General features: G+C 45.0%; 1 protein-coding gene across 8 annotated transcripts in view; it reads right to left on the bottom strand.

Annotated features, from left to right (window-relative positions):
• Positions 1-1,840: 1,840 nt before the first annotated feature.
• The window catches only part of LOC139390516 (transcription factor COE3-like), a 93,644-nt gene continuing 73,176 nt past the window's right edge, over positions 1,841-22,308 (bottom strand). For 2 of the 8 annotated variants that reach the window (XM_071137664.1, XM_071137665.1), the window contains exons 11-17: positions 18,351-18,439; positions 10,909-10,974; positions 10,340-10,514; positions 7,088-7,270; positions 5,387-5,476; positions 4,986-5,048; positions 2,816-4,861 (exon numbers count right to left, since the gene is read on the bottom strand). In XM_071137664.1, the coding sequence (XP_070993765.1) occupies positions 4,990-5,048; positions 5,387-5,476; positions 7,088-7,270; positions 10,340-10,514; positions 10,909-10,974; positions 18,351-18,439 (662 nt within the window). In that variant the 3' untranslated portion in view covers positions 2,816-4,861; positions 4,986-4,989. Of the gene's footprint in view, positions 4,862-4,985; positions 5,049-5,386; positions 5,591-7,087; positions 7,271-10,339; positions 10,515-10,908; positions 10,975-18,350; positions 18,440-22,308 lie in introns of all 8 variants that reach the window. The other 6 variants (XM_071137666.1, XM_071137667.1, XM_071137661.1 and 3 more) reach the window with 3 other exon arrangements.

The raw sequence follows: 22,308 nt of genomic DNA, 5'->3' as shown, positions 1-22,308 counted from the left end.
AAGCACTTCCTGTGCAAGATGACTTACAGTCCCCCATCAGTCCTGAGTGCCCCCCCCCCCCCCCCCCCCCCACTACCTCCCCAGCCCAAAGCCAGGCCTGCGGTGTCACCATGACATCAGCACACAGGAAATGGTCTAATACTTCAACATTTCGGGGTGCAGATGTATGGTGTTGTGGAGTGTCATAATGTCACCTAGTTCACTCAGCTCAAACCCTGAAACAAAACACACCGGTACACAATCTATTACAACTCTGATTAAAATGATTGCGTTCTGTACTATGACAACTATGGCCATCTAATTTGATAGCCTAGGTCGATTGTTCCCTCTTGTTTGACACCCATACAGTCCTTTCAGATCAGCAAGGTTCAAGTGATTAGATGATAGGAAAAGAGGCTTCCAGAAAGTATTGAGGTGCACTATGGCCGTCATATGAATAGGGGTCAGGCTTCGGCCTCTTAGTGGAAGCTTCCTCTTCCCCTCCTTCCCCCTTCTAGCAGATGCATTACTTAGTCCCTATGTGTTGCTAGCCAAATCACCCAGAAACACTACAACATCCTCCTCTTTCAGAGTGGGACCGCACAACCGTCAAGTATCAACAACCTAGTGCCGAATGAGAACCTTTTTTACATTCAATCTTTACAGAGGAAACCCTGGTCATGTATTATGGAGCGCTCTCGTTCAAATATGTCAAACCCGTTAATGGCTTCTCTACGTGACGAACCACTTGTTATGGGATGGTGGCCATGTTTTATATAGCCTGGGCTGCTCGGCTTCCGCCCTCACTTGGCAGAGTCGAGATGTGTTTTGGCTCTGGCACCGGAGGCTTACAGGAGAAGGACTCTGGGTTCTGGGAGATGGCGTTTTGGTTTTCTATGGACATGCTCTAGAAGGCTTTGGGTGAAGGCTCTTACTAACATGCACAGTATGCCAACAAACAAAGAGTCATCAAAACTCATCAAGAAACTGCTGACTCCCAAAGTAGGGTTAATTACTTACAACCTGTGGCTGAGAGAGCTAATGGTGTCTAATCGGCGTTGCCGTTTGCAGCCTCCGATGCGAAGTCTCTTAGATAGCTTATGTTGTGATCCTCCTACGTGCTTGAAAGATAGGAAACAGACTTCCTACTAAGGGGCTGCAGACTTGATAAAGACCTCTGCTGGTCTACTCTAATGGCGTCAGAAAGAGCTATCGGGCAGAGTTAAGGGCAGCTATCTCAGGAAGTGGCCACACCCTACGACCTCTGAGGAAGCCCGTGCACGTTGCACACAGTATCAAACGGGTATGCATACACACAAACCCATTAACTCTTTGCAAAAATGCACACTAGCGTGCACAAAGGAATTGTCTTGTGTGTTCTCTGTGTAGTGCCTTGAAGTGATGAAGTCACTTTGTACAGTTTAGTACACATAAGAGTCGACCTCCAGGCTTGCAACCATCGAGATTATCTTTTTGCCTGATGTTATGCTATCATTTATAGAGGGAGGAATTGTTGCTCTTACTCAGACTTTGAATGATTGATTCAGATGCGCACCGGTCAATATGTCATCTGAGAAGCCTAGTTCGAGGGTTTGAGAGCCAAGATTTTCATCATAAAATGTGGTCTTTGGAGGCTATTGCACACGTATCTCCCATAGACTGAGTGTTGGCTAGAACTAGCGTCCAAAAGGTTGAAGGATGAGCTTGTCTGGAAAGTTTCTTATTAAGCTAGGAGTACTTGGTGTGATTCCTGTTGCCCTCTGCTATGTGAGGGAATAGATTATGGTAGATCTGTAGATAAGCCACGCTTAAGCAAAATGAACTCCAATGCAGAACCTAGAACATCAACAATACAAGACAGTTTTCAAGCCAAATGTATTCTTTATTAGTCTGTTTCTGTACAAAAAAGCACTGGATCACAGAAAAAAAACATGCATCTATTTACAGCATGGTCAAAGACAGAAAAGGAAAAGCGGGGGGGATACCCCCCTTTTGTATTTTAGAGACATTAATTAAACATTGTGCTTTGATAGAGTATACTTTGATGGTACATTTCATATTTGACAAAGATGCAGTACCTCTCCCCTTTTCATATTGAATAAAACATTGAGAAAGTACACTTTGCAATTGAAAAAAACCTCTGCAGAAAACCAGGGCAGCAAAAAGCAAGCTTTCTACAACTATAACAAACAAACCAAAAATATTTTGCAAGCTATTTGAAAACTCAGTATAGGGATGGAATGGACACGTGGGGGTGAAGGGGAGGATTGTGAGAAGTCAGCCAAGATTTAACTCGAAGAGAAAACGTGTGTTTTCATTGAAAATGGGTTTAGAAGTCCATAATATTGAATTCAGATGACATTCTATGAGCTGGCCTTGACTCGCGTAATTGAAAAATGGCTCTCTCAAAGTGGTGCAACAGATTTTCCCTTCGCTTTTTTTCTTTTCTTCACAAGCCCACACTACATGTTGATGCCACCCGATGATAGCTGATTTATGTCAATCACTGCACAGAATTAGCATTAAATCAAAGGTTTAATCAGACGCATCATTGATTTTTGTGACCTATTGTCCCACTATCATTATGTTACACGGGCTATGTGGGAATTTTGGAGGATGTATCGTTCAACATATCCTAGTTTAAACTACATCCACTGCAGCTCAAATGATTATTCAAAACCATCAAATGAACGACAACTGTAACTAATTCTTAGACATCTATTTATTTCTACTATGTTTTGTAACTTTCCCCCAGGGCGTTGCTGTAAATGAGAACGTATTCTCAGTCAACTCACCTGGTAAAAATAAGGAATAAATAAATCTACAACAGCATAACTCTATTTAAAAAAAAAAAAGTTTTATTCTAAGACCACACTTCAATTAAGAGTATCAAAATAATGAAAATGCATTGTATTGGAGCGTGTTCTATTGTAAGGCATCAATTATGTCTTGTGTTCTTTTACGTTTCAAAACCATTTCCACTGAAATGTGGAGCGATAGCTTGCTTTACAGGAAATACACATTGCATAAGTACATGATACAGATTGTGTGCAACGACAATAACACCACCGACAACACTGACATCAATGGAAGGTTCCTTGAGATCGGTGAACCCTACACTTGAGTGGTCCCTCCACAGCAGTTATTGGAGGGTGTACTTGAGTTTCAACCTCGCTGCTGATTCAGGCATGTGTATTACATTCATTATCACCAAAACACAAGGAATAGGCTTGGGTCCGTAGTTAAGATGGGAAAGGAGTTGAATTCTAACCAATGAACGAAAAAAATGGATGGAAGTGTTTTTGAAAAAGAGAAATTCACATGAAAACAACCTTGCCATTTTAGCCACGCTGACAAAAATGTGAATCGAAGAATGGCTACAACAAAAAAAATCATCTTGGTGCATATTTGTACTAGCCTTTGTCTTTTGTATTTTTTTTTTATCTCCATTTTCTGTAATTGTTTTCCTTTTTTGTATTTTTTTCTTGCTTGCTAAGATGCATTGCTCTTGTAAGTGCCCCAACTAAAATAGTGCATTAAGAAATAACCATGATAATACACATTTCACAATAATACACAAAGGACAAGGAGAACTGGCGAAAACACAAATGCTGTATACAAAAAAAAGTTAAATATAGTATCGGAAAACCATTTTTATACAAAAGTGGTGGGGCGTATATCCTGCTTTAAAAGACAGGGTGACCATGTCATGTTTGACTTTTTTCGTTTTTACAAAAGGGTTGTTCCTCTCCTTTTTCAATCTTTTTACAATATCTAAAAGGTATTAAGACATCAAATGTGTTTACATATATATTTAAGACTATCATTCAGGCCTAAATCACAAAAGGAATCCCAAAACATACTTTATAAATACATACAAAATAAGCACAATCAGAAGAATAACAAGAAATCTGGTACCTAAATGTGATTAAAACTGCTGCAAGCATTTCTGGTTAAAATCTACCAATCAACACACCCGGAAATATATCTATTGTACTATGTTTTAAAAATGGTAGACATCTAAAACCCTTTAACCTCAAAACCTCGGGCGGTTTAGTACAACATTTGCTATTTGCTCCTTGGCAGAATGTTTGCCAACCCTTTCGTTAGATTAGAAAATTACTGCATTTTCCTTCAGATATGATAAACGCACATTATTAAAAGCTATGGTACACAAATTAAAATGCTAAAAGACTACGACATTAGATATCAGTTGTCTTTTTGAAGCCGATTTTTTTATAGACATTGTGGGGAATTCTCATTGAAACTCCCGCCGATTTTGAGTCGGACAATTGACAGAGTGTTGGATATTCATGGCTTCTGCACTTTTTCCATAGTTGACCGTTTTGAACTGTAGGCCTTTAGACTCTACCTGCTCACAGTGGTTATATGACTGACAACGAACTAGGTTCATTAGAAGATCCAGTCAAAATAGTTTTCCCGACATGCAAATGAACCTTGTAGGACGCCGGACAATGCTTACACGACAAGGAGTAACTACCTGCCTTTCAAAACCACAGTTTGTTATTCACATTGCTATATTTTCAGATTAGTTAACCCTTCATACATATCTATGTGGAAATGCTACCTGTTGGGCAAGGAATGGCTTACAAGTCCCAAAATGCAAAACACAGAAAGTGACGATGAAGTCAACTACTGAACCAACACAAAGATAATCTAGCGTCATTTCAGGGGTTTTCCGGTTACTTGGATTTTCTTTTTTGTGCTGTTCTGTTTCCAGGAGTGAAGAGGCTTGATGGTCCTGTTTTGGAGGTTGATGAGATTTCAGCTGATGCTGTAGAGATTCTGTGAGCTAGTGGAGATGTGGTCAATCTGGCAGTAGGCCCTCTTCACATAGGTGGGACTATTAGACCTGCCATGGCTGAAAGACAGACACGCTGGTTACCTAATAAAGTGGGGAGACGTTTTGTATCCATAACACATTTTGCATCGATAAAACGGTAATATAATGTTGTAAGGATATCCCATAGAAAATCATTACACACCCTCTTAAATGAAAAGCCGTGTGTTGAGGTAATTATGATATGCATATGGATTTGCTGCAAAACCTAAGAATGACAAAATTATATTTTTCAAATATAATAACTTTTCCAGTCATGTTACATTGACTTATAATCAGTCACTCTATGTCAACAAAGATTCTCAGCCAAATTATTTGATTGTGATGAATGTTTTGAAAAGTCTCAGTCTCAGATTCCAAAATCTACTTTACCAAGAGCCAGAAGTTATGGATCAACTTTGACCTTCAATCCACTACTACCTCAGGCCACATCATTACGTCATGTGAATTCTAGCATTACAGGGTCTCCATGACAACGCCCTTTCTAACAATAACCCAGGCAGAAGTGGGCGGGACTGAGAGGCAGGAGAGGGGTGGGATGCTCACCCTGTAGGCTGCTGCCATTGGTGGTGGTGCAGGTGGGGGGCGGGGAGGTCTGTGGCCGCACGACAGGGGCGAAGGCGCTCTTCTGTTTGACTGCAGAGATCATATGGACAGGAGAGAATGAATAAGGGCCTATGGGTCCACCGGAGAACAGAGGGATGGAGGAAGAGGAGGAGGAGTAGGAGGAGGAGGGGGAGGTGGTAGATCCTAACGGAGAAGACAGACAGACAGACAGAGGTTGGTGAGTGAGTGGACTGAGATGAACTGTAACAGTGAGGGCATGCATGGGGGCTGAGGAATGGATGCCTGTCTGAAGAAGGGTCAAGGTCTGGAGTGACAAGCCCGGAGTAAAAGGTGCACAATATTTGCAAAGTTGATCCATAACTTGAAGAGGCCCATTTTAGACTTGACACGACAATAACTTGTTCTTGAGGGTAGCAGCAACCTCCATCCATGTTCACAACAAAAAAAGAATTGTGTGTCCGTGTGTACAGTATGTGTAGAATGTTCATGTATGAAATGCTGACTGTGATAATAAAGCAATTAGATTATAATCACAGTGTATTTGATACCCCATTCTACCCAATAATGGCTCGGTTAGTCTCTGTAGGTATTGCACATTTTACCACAAGAAATATGATTCCAGTAAGGTATGAATCCCTGAAGCAGCTTATAGTCCCATATCTCACAAATTCTAAATGGGACTCTAAAATGGATGGCAAAATGCAAACTGTGCATCCCTACATGTGAATAGTTATTTTGTTTCGTCTTCCTTGAACTATTGACTTATACTTGCTCTGTAACATCACAGTGGAGATGTTTTTGTTACTTAATCCAACTTAATGGGTTTGACCCCAAGCATGAATGATACTATGAGGGTGTTAGAATGTTAGTAGCGGTAAGTAATGAAGGAGATGGAACAAGGTATAGGCAAAGCAGATGATGACTTTTACAATGCATGGTACAGACAGACAAACCCAACCTTTCTCTTCAGTAGACAACACATAACCCTCCGCATCGAATGCCAGAACAAAACCGACTTTCAGTTTCGTATCCAGAATCGACAACCACTGAGACGCTGGCATTGTTTTGTCTGCCATGCTCTACACACGCCTCTGGGAGACTTTGATCTGTGATGTTGTAGCCTAAACAACAAGCAACTCAAAAAGTCCCCGTGGGTGACCGAGTTCAAAAACACCTGTGACCTCCGAGTGGAATCGTGACTCTGAGCATGTTAATTAGAAGGAAGGATCAGGGACAGAGACACAGAAGAGTTCTAGCACTGAGGGAGAGAGGAGGAATCCCTGTGATGTCATCTACGCCATGTTGTGTGTGTGAGGAATTCCAAGGCAGGTGTCCTCAACACCAGTCCTCCAGAATGGCAGTAGACACAGGTATGTTCTGTTTCTGTGCCTCTACTGAATTGATCAATACTAAATTGGTGCGAGTCCACACACATTCTGCCCCAGGTCTAAGCCAATCACTGTGCAAACAGGAAGTAGGAGATAACTAGCCGACACTGCATCCCTCCTGGACTGAATCAGAGTATTACTGTCGTAATGAAACCGCGTGTTGCTATCCCACCACATATATAACTACCCAAATGACCCCCCCCCCCCCCCCCCACGGAATGTTGAGACGTGACGCATTGAGATGCAATCAGATATATTAATGATCATTGGGACCAAATAAGGCTGTACTTACTTGCGTAGGGGGAGTTGGCAGCGGAGCCGTTGAGGAAGCTGGGTGAGCCTGGCACCCCGAGGTTGGTCATGCCCGCTCCGTAGCCGTTCATGGTGGACGTGATGGTGTTATAGTTGGACTGCTGGGGCGTGGAGCTGGGGACGTAGCCACGGGGCGATACGCTGTTGGAGTTACGGGAGTAACCTGGACGAAAGGAGGAAATGCTATAGTTAATCCAATGGCATCAGCACAGTGCAGTTTGAACAACATCACATTTGTATTCCATTGACTAAAACTAAAACCACCCGAGGCAGCATTTTCCCTCTCCCTTACCTGTTTGAGCACAATTCCCTTTACACTTCAAATCAGAACAAGGGTTAATAAATATTATGTCAAAAGTGATCATTCAATTTGGTAAGAGTAGAGCCTTTCAAAATGGAACCATAGTGTGAAGTTTCCATGTTTCCCCAATGAATTGAAGAGTTGAATCGGACACAGTGTGGCTTTTGAAAGGGATTGTCCCTGCTGCCCCTCCCTCCACTGTTGTTCCTGACATGTGTTTCCCATTGCCTGCACTCTTCCTGATCCCAGGGTAGCTCTCCATCAATTGCTCTCCTGCTGGGAATTGCGTTGGCTCAAACCAGGAAGTGGGAAGAGAGAATGAGAGAAAAGAGAAGAAGAGTGAGGGAGAGAAAGGGGAGGGAAAGGGAGAGAGAGAGAGAGAGAGAGAGAGAGAGAGAGAGAGCAAGAGAGGGGGGGAGTAGTAGTATGGAGAGGAAGTGAGAGCACAACTGTGCCTTTCTCCCTTGTCTCTAAGCCCCCAGATGGGTAGGAGCCCTAGTGCCTTGTGAAGGCAAGAGGGCTATAACGAAGGGAGAACGGGTATTCAATACATCCTAGATGAGGGCCAATCAACTAAGGGCTGGGGGTGGTAGAGGGGGGAGATAGTTAAGGCATCTCCACTCCACTATTGGGGGGAGAGATGAAGGACAGGCCTAGCCTAGGGGGAGCAGTCAGTAACCCTATCCAGCTATCGCGGACAGCCTCTGGAGGTCAACGAGACCGAGACGCGCCACAAGGGCCGGGTAGTACCCCTACTCGCTCCAGAGGAAACTGTCAACTTGAAGTAAAACAACTGGAGTGGATGCAAGTTTGAAGACAAATGCCAGAGGAGGAATGATATAATCCATTTTTGCACACAACGTGATGTAAAGCAGATCCATAACGCTCGTCTGGAATTGTTTCAGTAAATTGCATTGCTCAGTCCTTTCATAAAGCTTGGCGTCTGAGCCGCCCTCTATATTAATGCTTTATCTTGGCCAGGTCGCAGTTGTAAATGAGAACTTGTTCTCAACTAGCCTACCTGGTTAAATAAAGGTGAAATAAAAAATACAAAATCAAATTAATATTTGAGTCATAGTACATCATTTCTAGGAGCTCAAAGAGGAGTTACAGTAGATGGGAAAAAGTCTGATTCTGGGTTGCAATGTTCCAATGATTATGGACATAGACTATGACATTCTGTATTTTCACGATGGCTGCAGTCCTGTTCCCATGACTTCATAGATTACTGTAGGTGTTCACTCGGTGGTTGATGTGAAAAGCAGACAAGGGGAGGGCAGGAGGAAGGGAGGAACTATGCTGAGGTGTCAGGGGAGAGAAAACATCTCAAGATATCTCTCGCATTTCCTCTTTCTGCCTGTATCCTCAGGTCCGACGTGAGCCAATCTGTTCATCACACGTTCAGACCTATTTCCTGTGCATCAGTCACAGAGCTGCTTTGTCAAAGGAAACAGCCCTCTCTAGGATAGGGGTGTGTGTGTGTGTTTGTGTGTGTGCGTGAATGCATACATGCCTGCGTGTGTGGAGGGCTTTGCATTATAATATATGCATAATAACATGCTTCCGCATTTTTGGAATTGTATAAATAGTGAATTCATACTTGCAACAATGGTGTCAAGCATGCACTGAAAAAAGAGACACACACTCACACTCTGCTCCCTGAAATCTTGACCGAGCTGCTGTCTTCAGTGTCTAAACTCTGGTTGCTTTATTCATGCCACCTCGTCTGCATTTTTTAACTCATTAGCACCTCCCCTTCTCATACACCCCTTCTCTACCCCATACTCACACACACACACACACACACACACGCGCACGCACGCACGCACACACACCCTTTCTCTACCGCACACACACACAGTGTTGTATAACTATCCTTGTGGGGACACACAATTTAGTCCCATTCAGAATCCTATTTTCACTCTCCCCTAAACCTAAACCTAATTCTAAACCTAGCATTCATTCAAACCCTTACCCTAAACCCCCTAGAAATAGCATTTGACCTTGTGGGGACTAACAAGTATAGTTAAACACGTCCACGCTCACACACGCACAGAGGGATACATACAAAAACAAACACACAGAGGGATACATACAAAAACAAACACACAGAGGGATACATACAAAAAACACACACAGAGGGATACATACAAAAAAAACACACAGAGGGATACATACAAAACAAACACACAGAGGGATACATACAAAACAAACACACAGAGGGATACATACAAAACAACACACAGAGGGATACATACAAAAAAATACACACAGAGGGATACATACAAAAAAACACACAGAGGGATACATACAAAACAAACACACAGAGGGATACATACAAAAACAAACACACAGAGGGATACATACAAAACAAACACACAGAGGGATACATACAAAACAAACACAGAGGGATACATACAAAACAACACACAGAGGGATACATACAAAAAAAACCCACAGAGGGATACATACAAAAAAACACACAGAGGGATACATACAAAACAAACACACAGAGGGATACATACAAAAACAAACACACAGAGGGATACATACAAAACAAACACACAGAGGGATACATACAAAACAAACACACAGAGGGATACATACAAAAACAAACACACAGAGGGATACATACAAAACAAACACACAGAGGGATACATAAAAAAAAAACACACAGAGGGATAGATACAAAGGCATACACACATTTCACTGAGCGTATATACGCACAAATGGCCACGCCTGACGTATATGGCTGCTAAAAGCAGCTAAAGTACTGCTAAAGGATAGCCATGAAGCTTATATTAAAGAGAAACATAGGACGAGCATATCTACAGGGGACACCAATACACAGAGAAGGTGTGAGAAGATCAGAGGGTGAAGGGTGAGGGTCGTGTAGTGAGGGGTCATAGTGGGGGGGGTTGTGACACTCACCCTGGTCCCCCTGCGAGGCCTCGGAGATGTTGACGGCCAGCTGGCTGCTGAAGGAGTTGACTCCCATCATGCCGGAGTGAGCGGCCGAGCCGCTAAGCGAAGGCAGCTGGTTGTGGCTGCGGGGGACACTGTACAGGGCCTCGGTCAGGTCAGCTGCCCGCTTCAGAATGATCTCCTGATGGGAAGGAGGGACAGGGAGAGGGGGAAGGTGGAGAGAATTGTGAGTTTAGAGATTTTATGTGTAGTGTTGAGTATTTCTTTGACCAGAAATGAACCTGATCATATATTTTATTTGGGCCACGTTACCCTTTATTTCCTCTTAGTCAGTACATTTAGCCTACTTCTGCCATCTAGACACTACATAGGTAGTTATCCTGGCCTCCCAGGTCCTTGTGACCTGGCTGTTCTTGAAATATAAAATGGGATGTTCATTTAATCTGTAATTAATCAAAGAAAATAAAAATGCTTAACGCGTTTTTTTAGAGTCGCGAAAAAGGAAAAACTTCAATAAATGCCCAGGGGTATGTTTAAAAGGATGAGAGCCAATACAAATCGATATGATTACATACCTGGTTATTGTGGGGCATTCCGTACAGGGCTTCTACTAAGTCTGCTGATCGCTTTAACAGCACTTCCTGAAATGACATCACATGTTACTGAATACTACAGTTCATTTGAATAAAAACACAGTATGATACCGAGTTACATGAAAGACTCCACACTCATTACAATTTCAGAATCCTGGAACTTGTTGATGGTTGACAGTAAAGATCTGAATATTTTTTTTTTACTGCTCGTATAAACCGAGAACATTAAAACCTAAAACATGTCAGCGGTAAAACAATCTGGGATGTTTTGGTTTTGTGAGTGTAAATCATTCCATTGCACTGTAACTCTGTTTGAAAGTTATAAATAGGTTGCTGTAAGAGTCGGACCTGGATGTTGGGGAGTTGGGGTCGTAAAATGGGGAAAGCATTCAAATGTAATCATTGTTTTACAGAGCACAAGTCAGAGATTAGCTTTAATGGCAAGGCCTATGTGTGATAAACAACCCAGAGAAAGCAGCTGTCTGCATCTCATTTCCCCTCTCCCATTCTCTCACACACCCACACTCACACTCTCTCCCAGTCAGCACTTAGACGTCTCAAGTATTAGGCCCAACCACTCCCTTCCCAACCTCTTATGTCTCTGCTTGCAGGGGGTTTACGTTTTTGTTAGACCACACATTTTGTCACGGCACCACATAGTAACAATTTGTCATGATCGGAGGGCATCGTTACCAGGCCTCTAATCAAAATGGCTGCCGATGCACCCTGTGGGGAGTGAGGGAAGGGGGAAGGAAGAAGCCTGAGGTGGTGGGAACCCATTAACACTTTCAGACTGCCTTCAGTGCTTCCGATCCGCCACTTCAGACCCCAGCTTATTAGAGCCACATTGCATATGTTTATTGAATGCTTAATTCACCCCTCCCTCCTGCTCTCTCTCTCTCCCACCATCATCCCTCCATCCCCACCTCCTCCATTGCCCCCGGGCTGTTTTCCCACCACCCAGAGGAGGAAGTGTCCAATCTCTCCCCGGCAGCCCAGTGGGTCGCCGTGGCGATGGCTCTTAATAACAATAACAGGCCTGATAGATAGATAAATCGGGTCTGCCGGAGGAGGTAAACACTCACACATTCACACAAGGTCCTGTGCCTTTTCACTTGAGGAATGAGAGAGGAGAGGAGAGGAAAGGAAAGGAGTGGAGAGGAATGAGAGAGGAGAGGAGAGGAGAGGAGAGGAGAGGAGAGGAGAGGAGAGGAGAGGAGAGGAGAGGAGAGGAGAGGAGAGGAGAGGAGAGGAGGATGGGACGTCACCACATGAGAGTGGAAAAGAGATGCGAAGTGAAGAGGACAGAGAAGAGGAGTGAGTGAGGTCGAGAGGGCTGGGTTGGTTGTTGTTTCCAGGGCTCTGTGGATGAGAGCTGGTGTTGTGGGAGCCTCTGCTGGAGGTCTCTGGGGTATTACAACGAGGAGGGGCCTCTGTCTGTTTTTCTGGAGCGTGATTGGTTCCTACAACACATCGAGACTTTTCCTTGTGTTGTAAAAAAATAAAATAATAATTGAACTTGACCGAAATGCTGTCAAAGGAAATGTGCAGTGCTGTGGTGAACATGTATCCGGGAATAACTGTTTTCCTTATCGTTTAATCATTTAACTATTCCCTCACTGTTGGCCCTGTGTTCAGTGTTTGACAGGGAAAGAGTGAACGAGGACGCTCTTTCTTTTCTGTCCCACATTTCCCACGACAAAATATGACCTCAGGAAAAATGATTCAGTCGAATCAGCCCGAGGAAAAACCATCTGCCCAGATGGGCAAGCATACTGACTTGAGTTACAGTGAGGAAGGGGTGTGTGCGTTTTTCTTAACTTCATGTATTCTCTCCTGAATATATGCTTGAAAGGAAATTAGATTACCTTGTTTTATTAACATATTGGTTTAGTTTTTTTTACCTTGTGCACATTTTGTTTTAGAAAGAGTACGTGTGAACGAACGTATGCGTGTGTTTGTGTTTGTGTGTTTGTATGGGTGTGTGTATATGTCTGTGCGTCCGTGTGTGTGTACAAATGTAGGATCTTAATTTGAGCCAGCTTGTTACAGCACAAAAAGAATCCTGCAGCAACAGGAAAGGTACATCATTATGTGGATTATAAATAACGGACATTTTTTGTAGGGCTTGATACATTTTTCGAAAGGGAAAAAAATGTCAATTACAAACTTTAGAAGCCTTTTTAAACCTCAAATACACTAAAGTTTGCATTTCAGGGAAAACTCTCTGGAACAAAAAGTGATCAAATTATGTTTCACATCTATCTGAGATCCACTGTGCCAGTGTGCCCTTCCTCTGTGCCTCTCCTTAGTGGGCATGCCGACCCACCTGCCTACCCCCACACTCCTACTGACCCCGCAGCTATCCTGCAGGCACAAAGTCACACAGACACACATACACCGCTACCCCCACTGCAACCAAGCAATATAGCTCCTGTCACTCTCTATCCCACCCCTCGTCCCTACGCCCAAACCCCTATCCACTGAGAGAGGGCACAATCTGTCACACCCTGGCACTGCCAACATATCCACCCCTGTGAGGAGTGTCTCAGACCCCTCCTCTCCTCTTCTCCTCTCATCCTATCCCCTCTCATCCTCTCTCCTCCCCTCTGGCATGCGCTCGCTTCATTAATCTCCATTATAAAACAGAAGTTAGTTAATGTCTCTGAGGCTTGGCGGCTGCAACACCCTGCCTGCCATAGGGAACTTTGGCAACCCCTTCCCGCCCTGCCGCCTCAAACGCACAGACACACACACACACACACACACGTACGCAAACACTTACACATGCAGCAATATACAAGCACATGCACTCATAAACATTCGCACGCACACATTCCTGCCTCTACACACTGGTGTGTGTGTGTGTGTGTGTTTGCCACTGCCGGTCTCTCTTCTTGTATTTTCATTAGGCAACGACAAACACAACAGCCTTTCTCGAGTTAATGACGCCTCCGAGGCCTTACTGCTCGCTGGTGCCACTCTGTTTGTGTGTTTGGGTGTTCAATTGTTTGAAGTGCGTGGCCATTTTCTGATCATAACAACTGCCCTAACTAACCAGAATCTCTCGAACAAATGCAAAAGGAAGTACTCTTTGGAGTACACCCCCCCCAGCACTACCCAGCTGATTTTGCCCTAGCACTACACAGCTGATTCAAATAAACAGCTCATCATCAAGCTTTAATTATTAGAGTCAGCTGTGTAGTGATAGAAAGTTTGGGAGCATTATAGTAGAATAAGTAATGCTGCTCTAAACAATCACAACCATTCGATAACCAACTAAGAACTGTTCTGAGAACCTCATTACATTTCATGTTACTTGACTTGGACCATTGGAAATACATCACAGCACTTTGCGACATAACAGCAGGGGTTATCTATGCCTGGGCCTTGTGGTACTGTAGCTGTTGGGGTGGGGGTGTGAGGCATGTGTGTGTGTGGAGGTGAGATATGGACGTTGCACTGCCTTGCCGTGAACCATACCACACATACACACATATCCACATACACACACACACACACACACACGCGCGCGCACACACACTCCTCCTTTTAGCGGCGCGGAGAGACAGCGCCATTGGATTCCTGTCAGCCCAAGTGCCGGCAATCAGAGCGCGGGTGTTTTAACACAATCAATACGGTAATGCACTATCTCCCAGTTATCATCATAATCTCTTATCACTGGCCCACACCTCTAGGGAGGGGGGGGGGGGGGGGGGGGGGTCAGGCTGCTCTGCACTTCCTCTCAGAGATAGACGGAGGGAAAGAGGGATGGAGGGTTAGAAGCAGCATGTCGGCTCATTCAATAATCACCTCGGCCAATGAACAGAGAGAGTGTGTTAAATGCTGGTTTAGTGCTCGTATAAAGTGAGTGTCACTTGAATTAAATATAAAGGTAATATCTTGATTTTTGGAATGACCCATTTGCAATATGAATAAACATAAAACATGGAATGTGCAAGGGTTGAAAGATTCACTGAATACTCTGGGATAAGAATAAGAATAAAACAGTAACAAGTTGTACACTGAATTCTAACCATGGAGGAGTAATGTACAGTCTGTGATGTTATACTCTCAGCATCCAGAAAACACACTCTCACATGCATGCAAGCACTTTGCACAGACAGAGAGACAGACAGACAGAGACAGAGACAGAGACAGAGACAGAGACAGAGACAGAGACAGACAGACAGACAGACAGACAGACAGACAGACAGACAGAGAGACAGAGAGACAGAGAGACAGACAGAGACAGGGGAGGACAGGAGGGAGGGAAAGGAGTGTTCTCTCCTTCATCCTCAGTGGGGCTACTGCCAGTGAGGGATAAGAAGTTGGCCCAACAAGAGACTCCCTCCCTCTGTGAGAGTAGGACGGGTCTGTTCCCAGCCTCTATCCTGGAAACCTCTACCCTGATGACTTAGACTTGGGGAAAAACAGGTTTTAGCTAGTATATGTCTCTTTTACGACCTCAGACAGAGGGGGAAACCATTTCATCCACCATGCTCTCTTTTCGTCTGTCTCAGGGCCAAGAGGGAAAGGCACATCCAGCATTCTGGAGCGACAGACCACACATCTAGAGAGTGGATGTCTCTTTAGGGTACTTCAGAGCTCCAGGTGGAATAACTCACAAGGAGAACGATATGAAAGAGCAGGAATGATAGAATCCCTCTATCCTGAACTGGCTGGCGTCATCTTCAAGTCAGGTCGATTGAGGAAATGAATTCCGATTTGATTCATGAGTTGAAAAATGCAGATCATTTTATATGAGGATTGTTTCTCTCCAATTGATTTGTGGAATTTGAGAAAATGGATAAGTTAAATTACAATGAATTACCTATCGACTGGAAACCCAGTCTAATTCACTTCTCCTCGACTGTACGCGTTGTAATGGTGAGGTATTTCTTAGTGACACGGTAAGAAAAGGTACTTCTCTCGAGGAATTACATGTCTTTACTACTACAGATATACGGTACTTTGATAAGTGCTATTTCCATGTGGAAACGTTATGGAATGCACCTTGATCATACGTCATATAGTTGAACAGCATCTCTCTTTTACCCACCTCACCTAACCCAACCCTCCTGAGCCCCGCCCCTGCAACCAGCCCCTGTCCCCCAACGCCCCAGTCCTCCTTGCGTCTGTCTCCAGACATATTCCACTTTCTTTTTTTCTTCCATTGCTTTCCAGGGGCTCAATTATGGGAGGTTGGCTCCCTGGATCCAGAGGTGCCCGGAGAGAAGAGATCAGCTGACCCTGGAGAAGAAGTCATCCGACAGGTCCCTTAACAATGATAAATCCCCCCTAGCCTGGCTCTGCATACCACCTAGATACAACACACAGGAGACGCTATGGCTAGCTACCGCTACCGCTACCGCTTCCACACCACACCACCAAACTGATCTGTTCAAGTACACAGTCTAGATCAGGGGTGTGCGCACACACAGCTCAGGTGCTGAAAAGCTACAGGGTGTGCAGGCTTTTATTCCATCCTCGCACTAACAATTGCATTCAAATACAATTGTCCCCTAACCCTGGCAGTTAATTCCAATGTCATGGCCAAACAGGTGGAAAACACATATTCTCCTTGAACATATGAAACCTCACATGAGCCATTTTTTTGCTGTTGCCGTTAACACATTTTGGCCGATAAGACGGCAAACTCTTCACCTCGGTTTGCTTTTAAGCTCTGTCTCCATTTGTTTGTCTGCTCTGTATCAAAACAGGCTTCCCGTGTGGCCGTATCTTAGGAAAATAGGCCCTCCACGTGTAAGGAATGCATCACCATCCAGGTGTCTATTTAAGAGGATTCATAGGCCGTTAAACTTGCCGTGACCTGGGAATGGGTCTGGGTCTTCTACCGCAAAGGTCCTGGAACGGAGTGCCTCCCATGCTGAGCAATGAGGGGAGGCTAGAGCTTGAACTCGTTTCACATATCCTCCATAGATCTGGACAGGGAAGTGTCCGCTTGCAGCCAAGGCAGACTGGAAATGAAATTAGAGGCGAACCTGATCCAGCCCCAGCCTCCGAGGTCATCAGTGACCAGTTGGCCATGCTTTAGCCCCGGGCTGGTCTGTCTGTCCATCACTGGAGCTAGGGTCCCACCTCTTGACACCGGCTCGTTGGAGAAGTGTGGTTGCCAACCTCCTAATGAAATCACTCAACTGGGGTTTCTCGGCGACAAAGGAAAACGCCAAAACCAAAGGAGCCTAGAGGAACGATGGCCAGTGTTTTCCTATATTAGTGTTTCCCCCCTATCATTATGTACATGGAATACCTCTTATTCCCACCATTCTAGACATGCTCTGTTTCTTCCTGTAAAAAAATAAATAATTACATTTGACTTTAATTGGTTCCAATAGCAGGGTTTGGTGTATATAGCCTCTGGATGTAGCTTAGGGGAGCTCTGCTCCCTGCCTAAGAGACAAACATTCTACTATCGCTCCTGGCCAACCTTTCTGTCCTACAGGAAAAGGAAAGGAGAGAGGACAACAAAGGGATGAAATGTCAACCTATCTGTTCCCGAGTGATATTGTGAGTCTATCCTGACAAGTCACATTGGGTGAGAGCAATGAGGTACTTCACGAATGGCAAGCTTTAAGGTGTTACTCTTGTTGCCATTTCATTCTGTCTAAAATGTTCGGGAAAGCTCGCAGCTGGATGGAAGACGGAGGAAAATCTATTTGCATATTGAGTTTTCTTTTGAATAAATAAATATATAACGGCTGATGGGGACATTCTCCCTCCGCCACAAATCAGGGCATCAAAGGGGCCAGACAATATATGCTCACTATTAGTATCAATTTACAAATAAACTACTTTTTTGGTGACTGGATCTCAGACGTCAGATTTTGATAAATGGTTTCAATTTGGCAGCTGCTTTAGACTGTCAGGCCCCATCTGATCATATCCCCCTTTACAGCAGTTCTCTGCCCAAAACAATCTCACTCATTTAGTGGAGCACCTTTTAGGGGGAAAATAATCTTTTCATACTAACCAGGCGGCAAACCGCCCAGGGCCCCTGACGGCTGCCCTACCTGAGTCTGTGCCTAAGTGTGTGTGTCGTTGTGTGTACGCAAGTATTTATCAAGTGTGTCTGAAAGGCAGCGTTGAGCCGTGCATACACTCATGTCTATGTATAAGTGACTGTTGCTACCTCAAACCTAAAAAACAACCAGACCAGGAACACTGTCTCAAACACCAAATACGACATCCCATAACCACCTGTTTCCAATTGTACGAGATTTCAGAACAATGTGCCCCTTGGCATCAGAGCCTGTTCATAGGGCAGAGGGTTCATAATTAATCCAAATCAAACTAATCAGGTTTATAAACTCAGATATTTGGCGGTCCGAAGTCTGGGTGGTCTTTGGAGTAACAACAGGGGATGGCGTACTCCTTGTTGTCCTATGAGGCACGCCACTGACCTTAGGTAACCTCTCGGGATCCCCTGGGTGTCTGGGGATGACCTTCTGTAGCCTCTGGAAGCCGTAGTCGATGGTGGGCTCATTCAAGGCTGGAAAGAGAGAGAATTATCAAGGTTGGAACATTGCTGAGTGAAGCAGCTCAAACATGCATTGATCTTCTTAAGCTTCCAATGTCCCATGTGCATTGTTTTTTAAATTCCACGCCTGTATGCCTATGTAGGCCTTATGAAGGTGTTATGTCACATTCTAGAGGAATATCTCCCCTGACTAGCTGTCCTGCCTTGATACATGTGCTCTACAATAGCCTTGAGTGTCAGCCCGGCGTCAGGCGATCTCTTCCTCTCTCTTTCCTGCCTTGATACATGTGCTCTACAATAGCCTTGAGTGTCAGCCCGGCGTCAGGCGATCTCTTCCTCTCTCTTTCCTGCCTTGATACATGTGCTCTACAATAGCCTTGAGTGTCAGCCCGGCGTCAGGCGATCTCTTCCTCTCTCTTTCCTGCCTTGATACATGTGCTCTACAATAGCCTTGAGTGTCAGCCCGGCGCCAGGCGATCTCTTCCTCTCTCTTTCCTGCCTTGATACATGTGCTCTACAATAGCCTTGAGTGTCAGCCCGGCGTCAGGCGATCTCTTCCTCTCTCTTTCCTGCCTTGATACATGTGCTCTACAATAGCCTTGAGTGTCAGCCCGGCGTCAGGCGATCTCTTCCTCTCTCTTTCCTGCCTTGATACATGTGCTCTACAATAGCCTTGAGTGTCAGCCCGGCGTCAGGCGATCTCTTCCTCTCTCTTTCCTGCCTTGATACATGTGCTCTACAATAGCCTTGAGTGTCAGCCCGGCGTCAGGCGATCTCTTCCTCTCTCTTTCCTGCCTTGATACATGTGCTCTACAATAGCCTTGAGTGTCAGCCCGGCGTCAGGCGATCTCTTCCTCTCTCTTTCCTGCCTTGATACATGTGCTCTACAATAGCCTTGAGTGTCAGCCCGGCGTCAGGCGATCTCTTCCTCTCTCTTTCCTGCCTTGATACATGTGCTCTACAATAGCCTTGAGTGTCAGCCCGGCGTCAGGCGATCTCTTCCTCTCTCTTTCCTGCCTTGATACATGTGCTCTACAATAGCCTTGAGTGTCAGCCGGGCATCAGGCGATCTCTTCCTCTCTCTTTCCTGCCTTGATACATGTGCTCTACAATAGCCTTGAGTGTCAGCCCGGCGTCAGGCGATCTCTTCCTCTCTCTGTCCTGCCTTGATACATGTGCTCTACAATAGCCTTGAGTGTCAGCCCGGCGTCAGGCGATCTCTTCCTCTCTCTTTCCTGCCTTGATACGTGCTCTACAATAGCCTTGAGTGTCAGCCCGGCGTCAGGCGATCTCTTCCTCTCTCTTTCCTGCCTTGATACATGTGCTCTACAATAGCCTTGAGTGTCAGCCCGGCGTCAGGCGATCTCTTCCTCTCTCTTTCGTCTATTCTATTTATTAAGCTTGAGACCTTCCACTCAACCTGTCCCAGTTGCTATCCCTTTCACAGGGCATTCCTAACTAATTCAATTGCACTTCCCTCACTCTAAGCCTCTCAGGTACCCCCCTTTTTATTTCACCCCCCCCCCCCCCCACCCCACCCCCCCACCCCCCGCACACACACACACATTTGCAAACAACGCAATCTCCATTCCTCTCCATTTCGAGACGAAGGAGAAAAAGAGAAACAGCCGGAAATGAGTTAGAGAGATATTTCTCCATAATCAAGCCCATTAATCATAAAAGGCTGTCAAATTTGACTTTGGGGACAATTTGTCAGCCTTCTTGCCCTCTCCGCTTTTGTCACTGGTGCCTCTTGTATTCCGTAAGGATGATTGACACACCAAATGCCGGTGAGTAGAATAGCTAGTTTGCGCTAATATGCATAACCGGCGCTTTCATGAATAAGAATAAGGTGGCGGCGGCAGCGCGGGGTCTTTTCAAAGGCCCGCTGCCGTTTGTCGCGAGCGGCAAATAGATGTTATTACCATTATAACAATATTTGTTTTCTTTCCCCGGGAACGGGCACCCGCGAGCTGCTAAATCAAATTTGTCTGAGGCTCGTTTCACACCAAGGGAAGGAGAAAAGGGCTTTCAGGCTGCGGCTGGGTCAGGATGTTATCTGAAGGGTGACGGAGCCTAGACGTGCCCTCTCCACACGGGCTGCCATTTTGAATATCTGCCCCCTGTCCCCTGAGAGGGACCTAGAGAGGAACGTTAGCAAGGCCCAAACAGATTACACTCTCATGGACAATTTCTCCCTTGTCGGGATGAAGAGGATAGTCTACTTTGAAACCAAACACGTCTTTGGGATAATGAGGTATTCCTTAGGCCTTGTCAGAGAGCTAGGGCTGAGCATTGTAAAAGGGAATTTCAACACAATCAGGGAAAATTTGAAAAACAGCCAATATACCAAGAGAGAACCAGTGGAAGAGAGACAGAGAAATAGAAAAGGGAATGAGCAGCACAGACAGAGAGAGAGACAGAGAGAGACAGAGCAATAGAAAAGGGAATGAGCAGCACAGACAGAGAGACAGAGAGACAGAGAGACAGAGAGACAGAGAGACAGAGAGACAGACCAGACAGACAGACAGACAGACAGACAGACAGACAGACAGACAGACAGACAGACAGACAGACAGACAGACCAGACAGAGAGCAAAAAAAAGAAAGAAAGAAAGAGGGAGAGAGCGAGAGAGAGAGAATGTAATCTCATAAAGCTTGCCTCCTAATGAACCTCTCGACTGGGAGACAAGAGGGTAGTGAAGCAGACATCTCTTCCTCTACTGCCAGGCCCCTCAGAAATTAAGTCCATTACTTCCCCTTATTAAAATCCCCCTGCACTTTGACCCCAGCACCCCATTGGCTACCTGCAGGCCCCTGTTCTCGCGGCCAATCGATAAGGCAGCCTCCTTCGCAAAGAGCCCGAGTAATTGGAGAGCGCCGGCGCACTGCGCGAACCCTGACCCCCTACGTATTACACACCCCATATGAAGATAGATTGCCTGATTTAGTGTAAACATATGCTGCAATTCCAGCCATCAGTGCCACTTTCTCCATCGTAATTTGTATAGATTTTTTCTTCGGGGGCCCAGTCGTCTTTGTGGTGTCTGACGTTTGGACTTTTTCAAAGGGGAAAGATAATGCAGTTCGCTGGGAAGAGGAGGCGGGAGTAGGAGTGAGAGAGAGAGAGAAAGGGAGGGAGAAAGAGAGGTGTGGGCGGGAGAGTATACTTTTATTTATTTATTTAATCATCCATTTATTGCTCTCTATTTCTCGCTCTATGAAAGTGATCAAACGGTCGACTGGGGTCTCACTAAACAGAGCGTTGTTATTAGGTGACCACTCGACTGGGACAAAGGGGAGGGAGAGGGTGAGTGGGATTTCCACTAACACACTCAACCAAGCCTGAGAGGAGCTCTAGTGAAATATGATCCCAAAGCACAAAACTGTATTAGATAGGGAAACATGGTGCTGGTGACAGCAGGACACAACACAAGCAGGACAGACATTTTCGGGTTCAGGAAAACAATGAGCTCCAAATTTTAGGCACTTAAAGTCAGATAGACCATGTAGCATTAATTGGTATTACAGATGATAATGTTAATTTAATCAACGTCTTAAGTGTCATGTCTTCCACCTTAATACTCTGATATCATTCTGACTTCATCAAATGCAAAACTCTTCCTCTTCTGTAGGTTGAGAGTATTGTTACAAGTAGCAAAGTCTTTATTTTGTGAACAAAAATGGCTCATTTGATCGTACATGTGCAACATTTCACCTTTCAACCCGTGTGAAAAACCTCCACGTGTCGAGCCAGATGTCCTCACCTATTTCTAGAGGTTTAGGAGGAGGCTACCTAAAGCTCCCTCAAAATCAATTCCCATGCTGCTCTCTGTCTTATTTCAAACAGCGCTGCCTTCCAAATGACCCAAACGACCGCA

The sequence above is a fragment of the Oncorhynchus clarkii genome, chromosome 31, assembly GCF_045791955.1.
Source record: "Oncorhynchus clarkii lewisi isolate Uvic-CL-2024 chromosome 31, UVic_Ocla_1.0, whole genome shotgun sequence".
NCBI classification, from domain to species: Eukaryota; Metazoa; Chordata; class Actinopteri; order Salmoniformes; family Salmonidae; genus Oncorhynchus; species Oncorhynchus clarkii.
The sequence above is the reverse complement of the archived record's forward strand: the minus strand, read 5'-3'. Positions and strand labels throughout refer to the sequence as shown.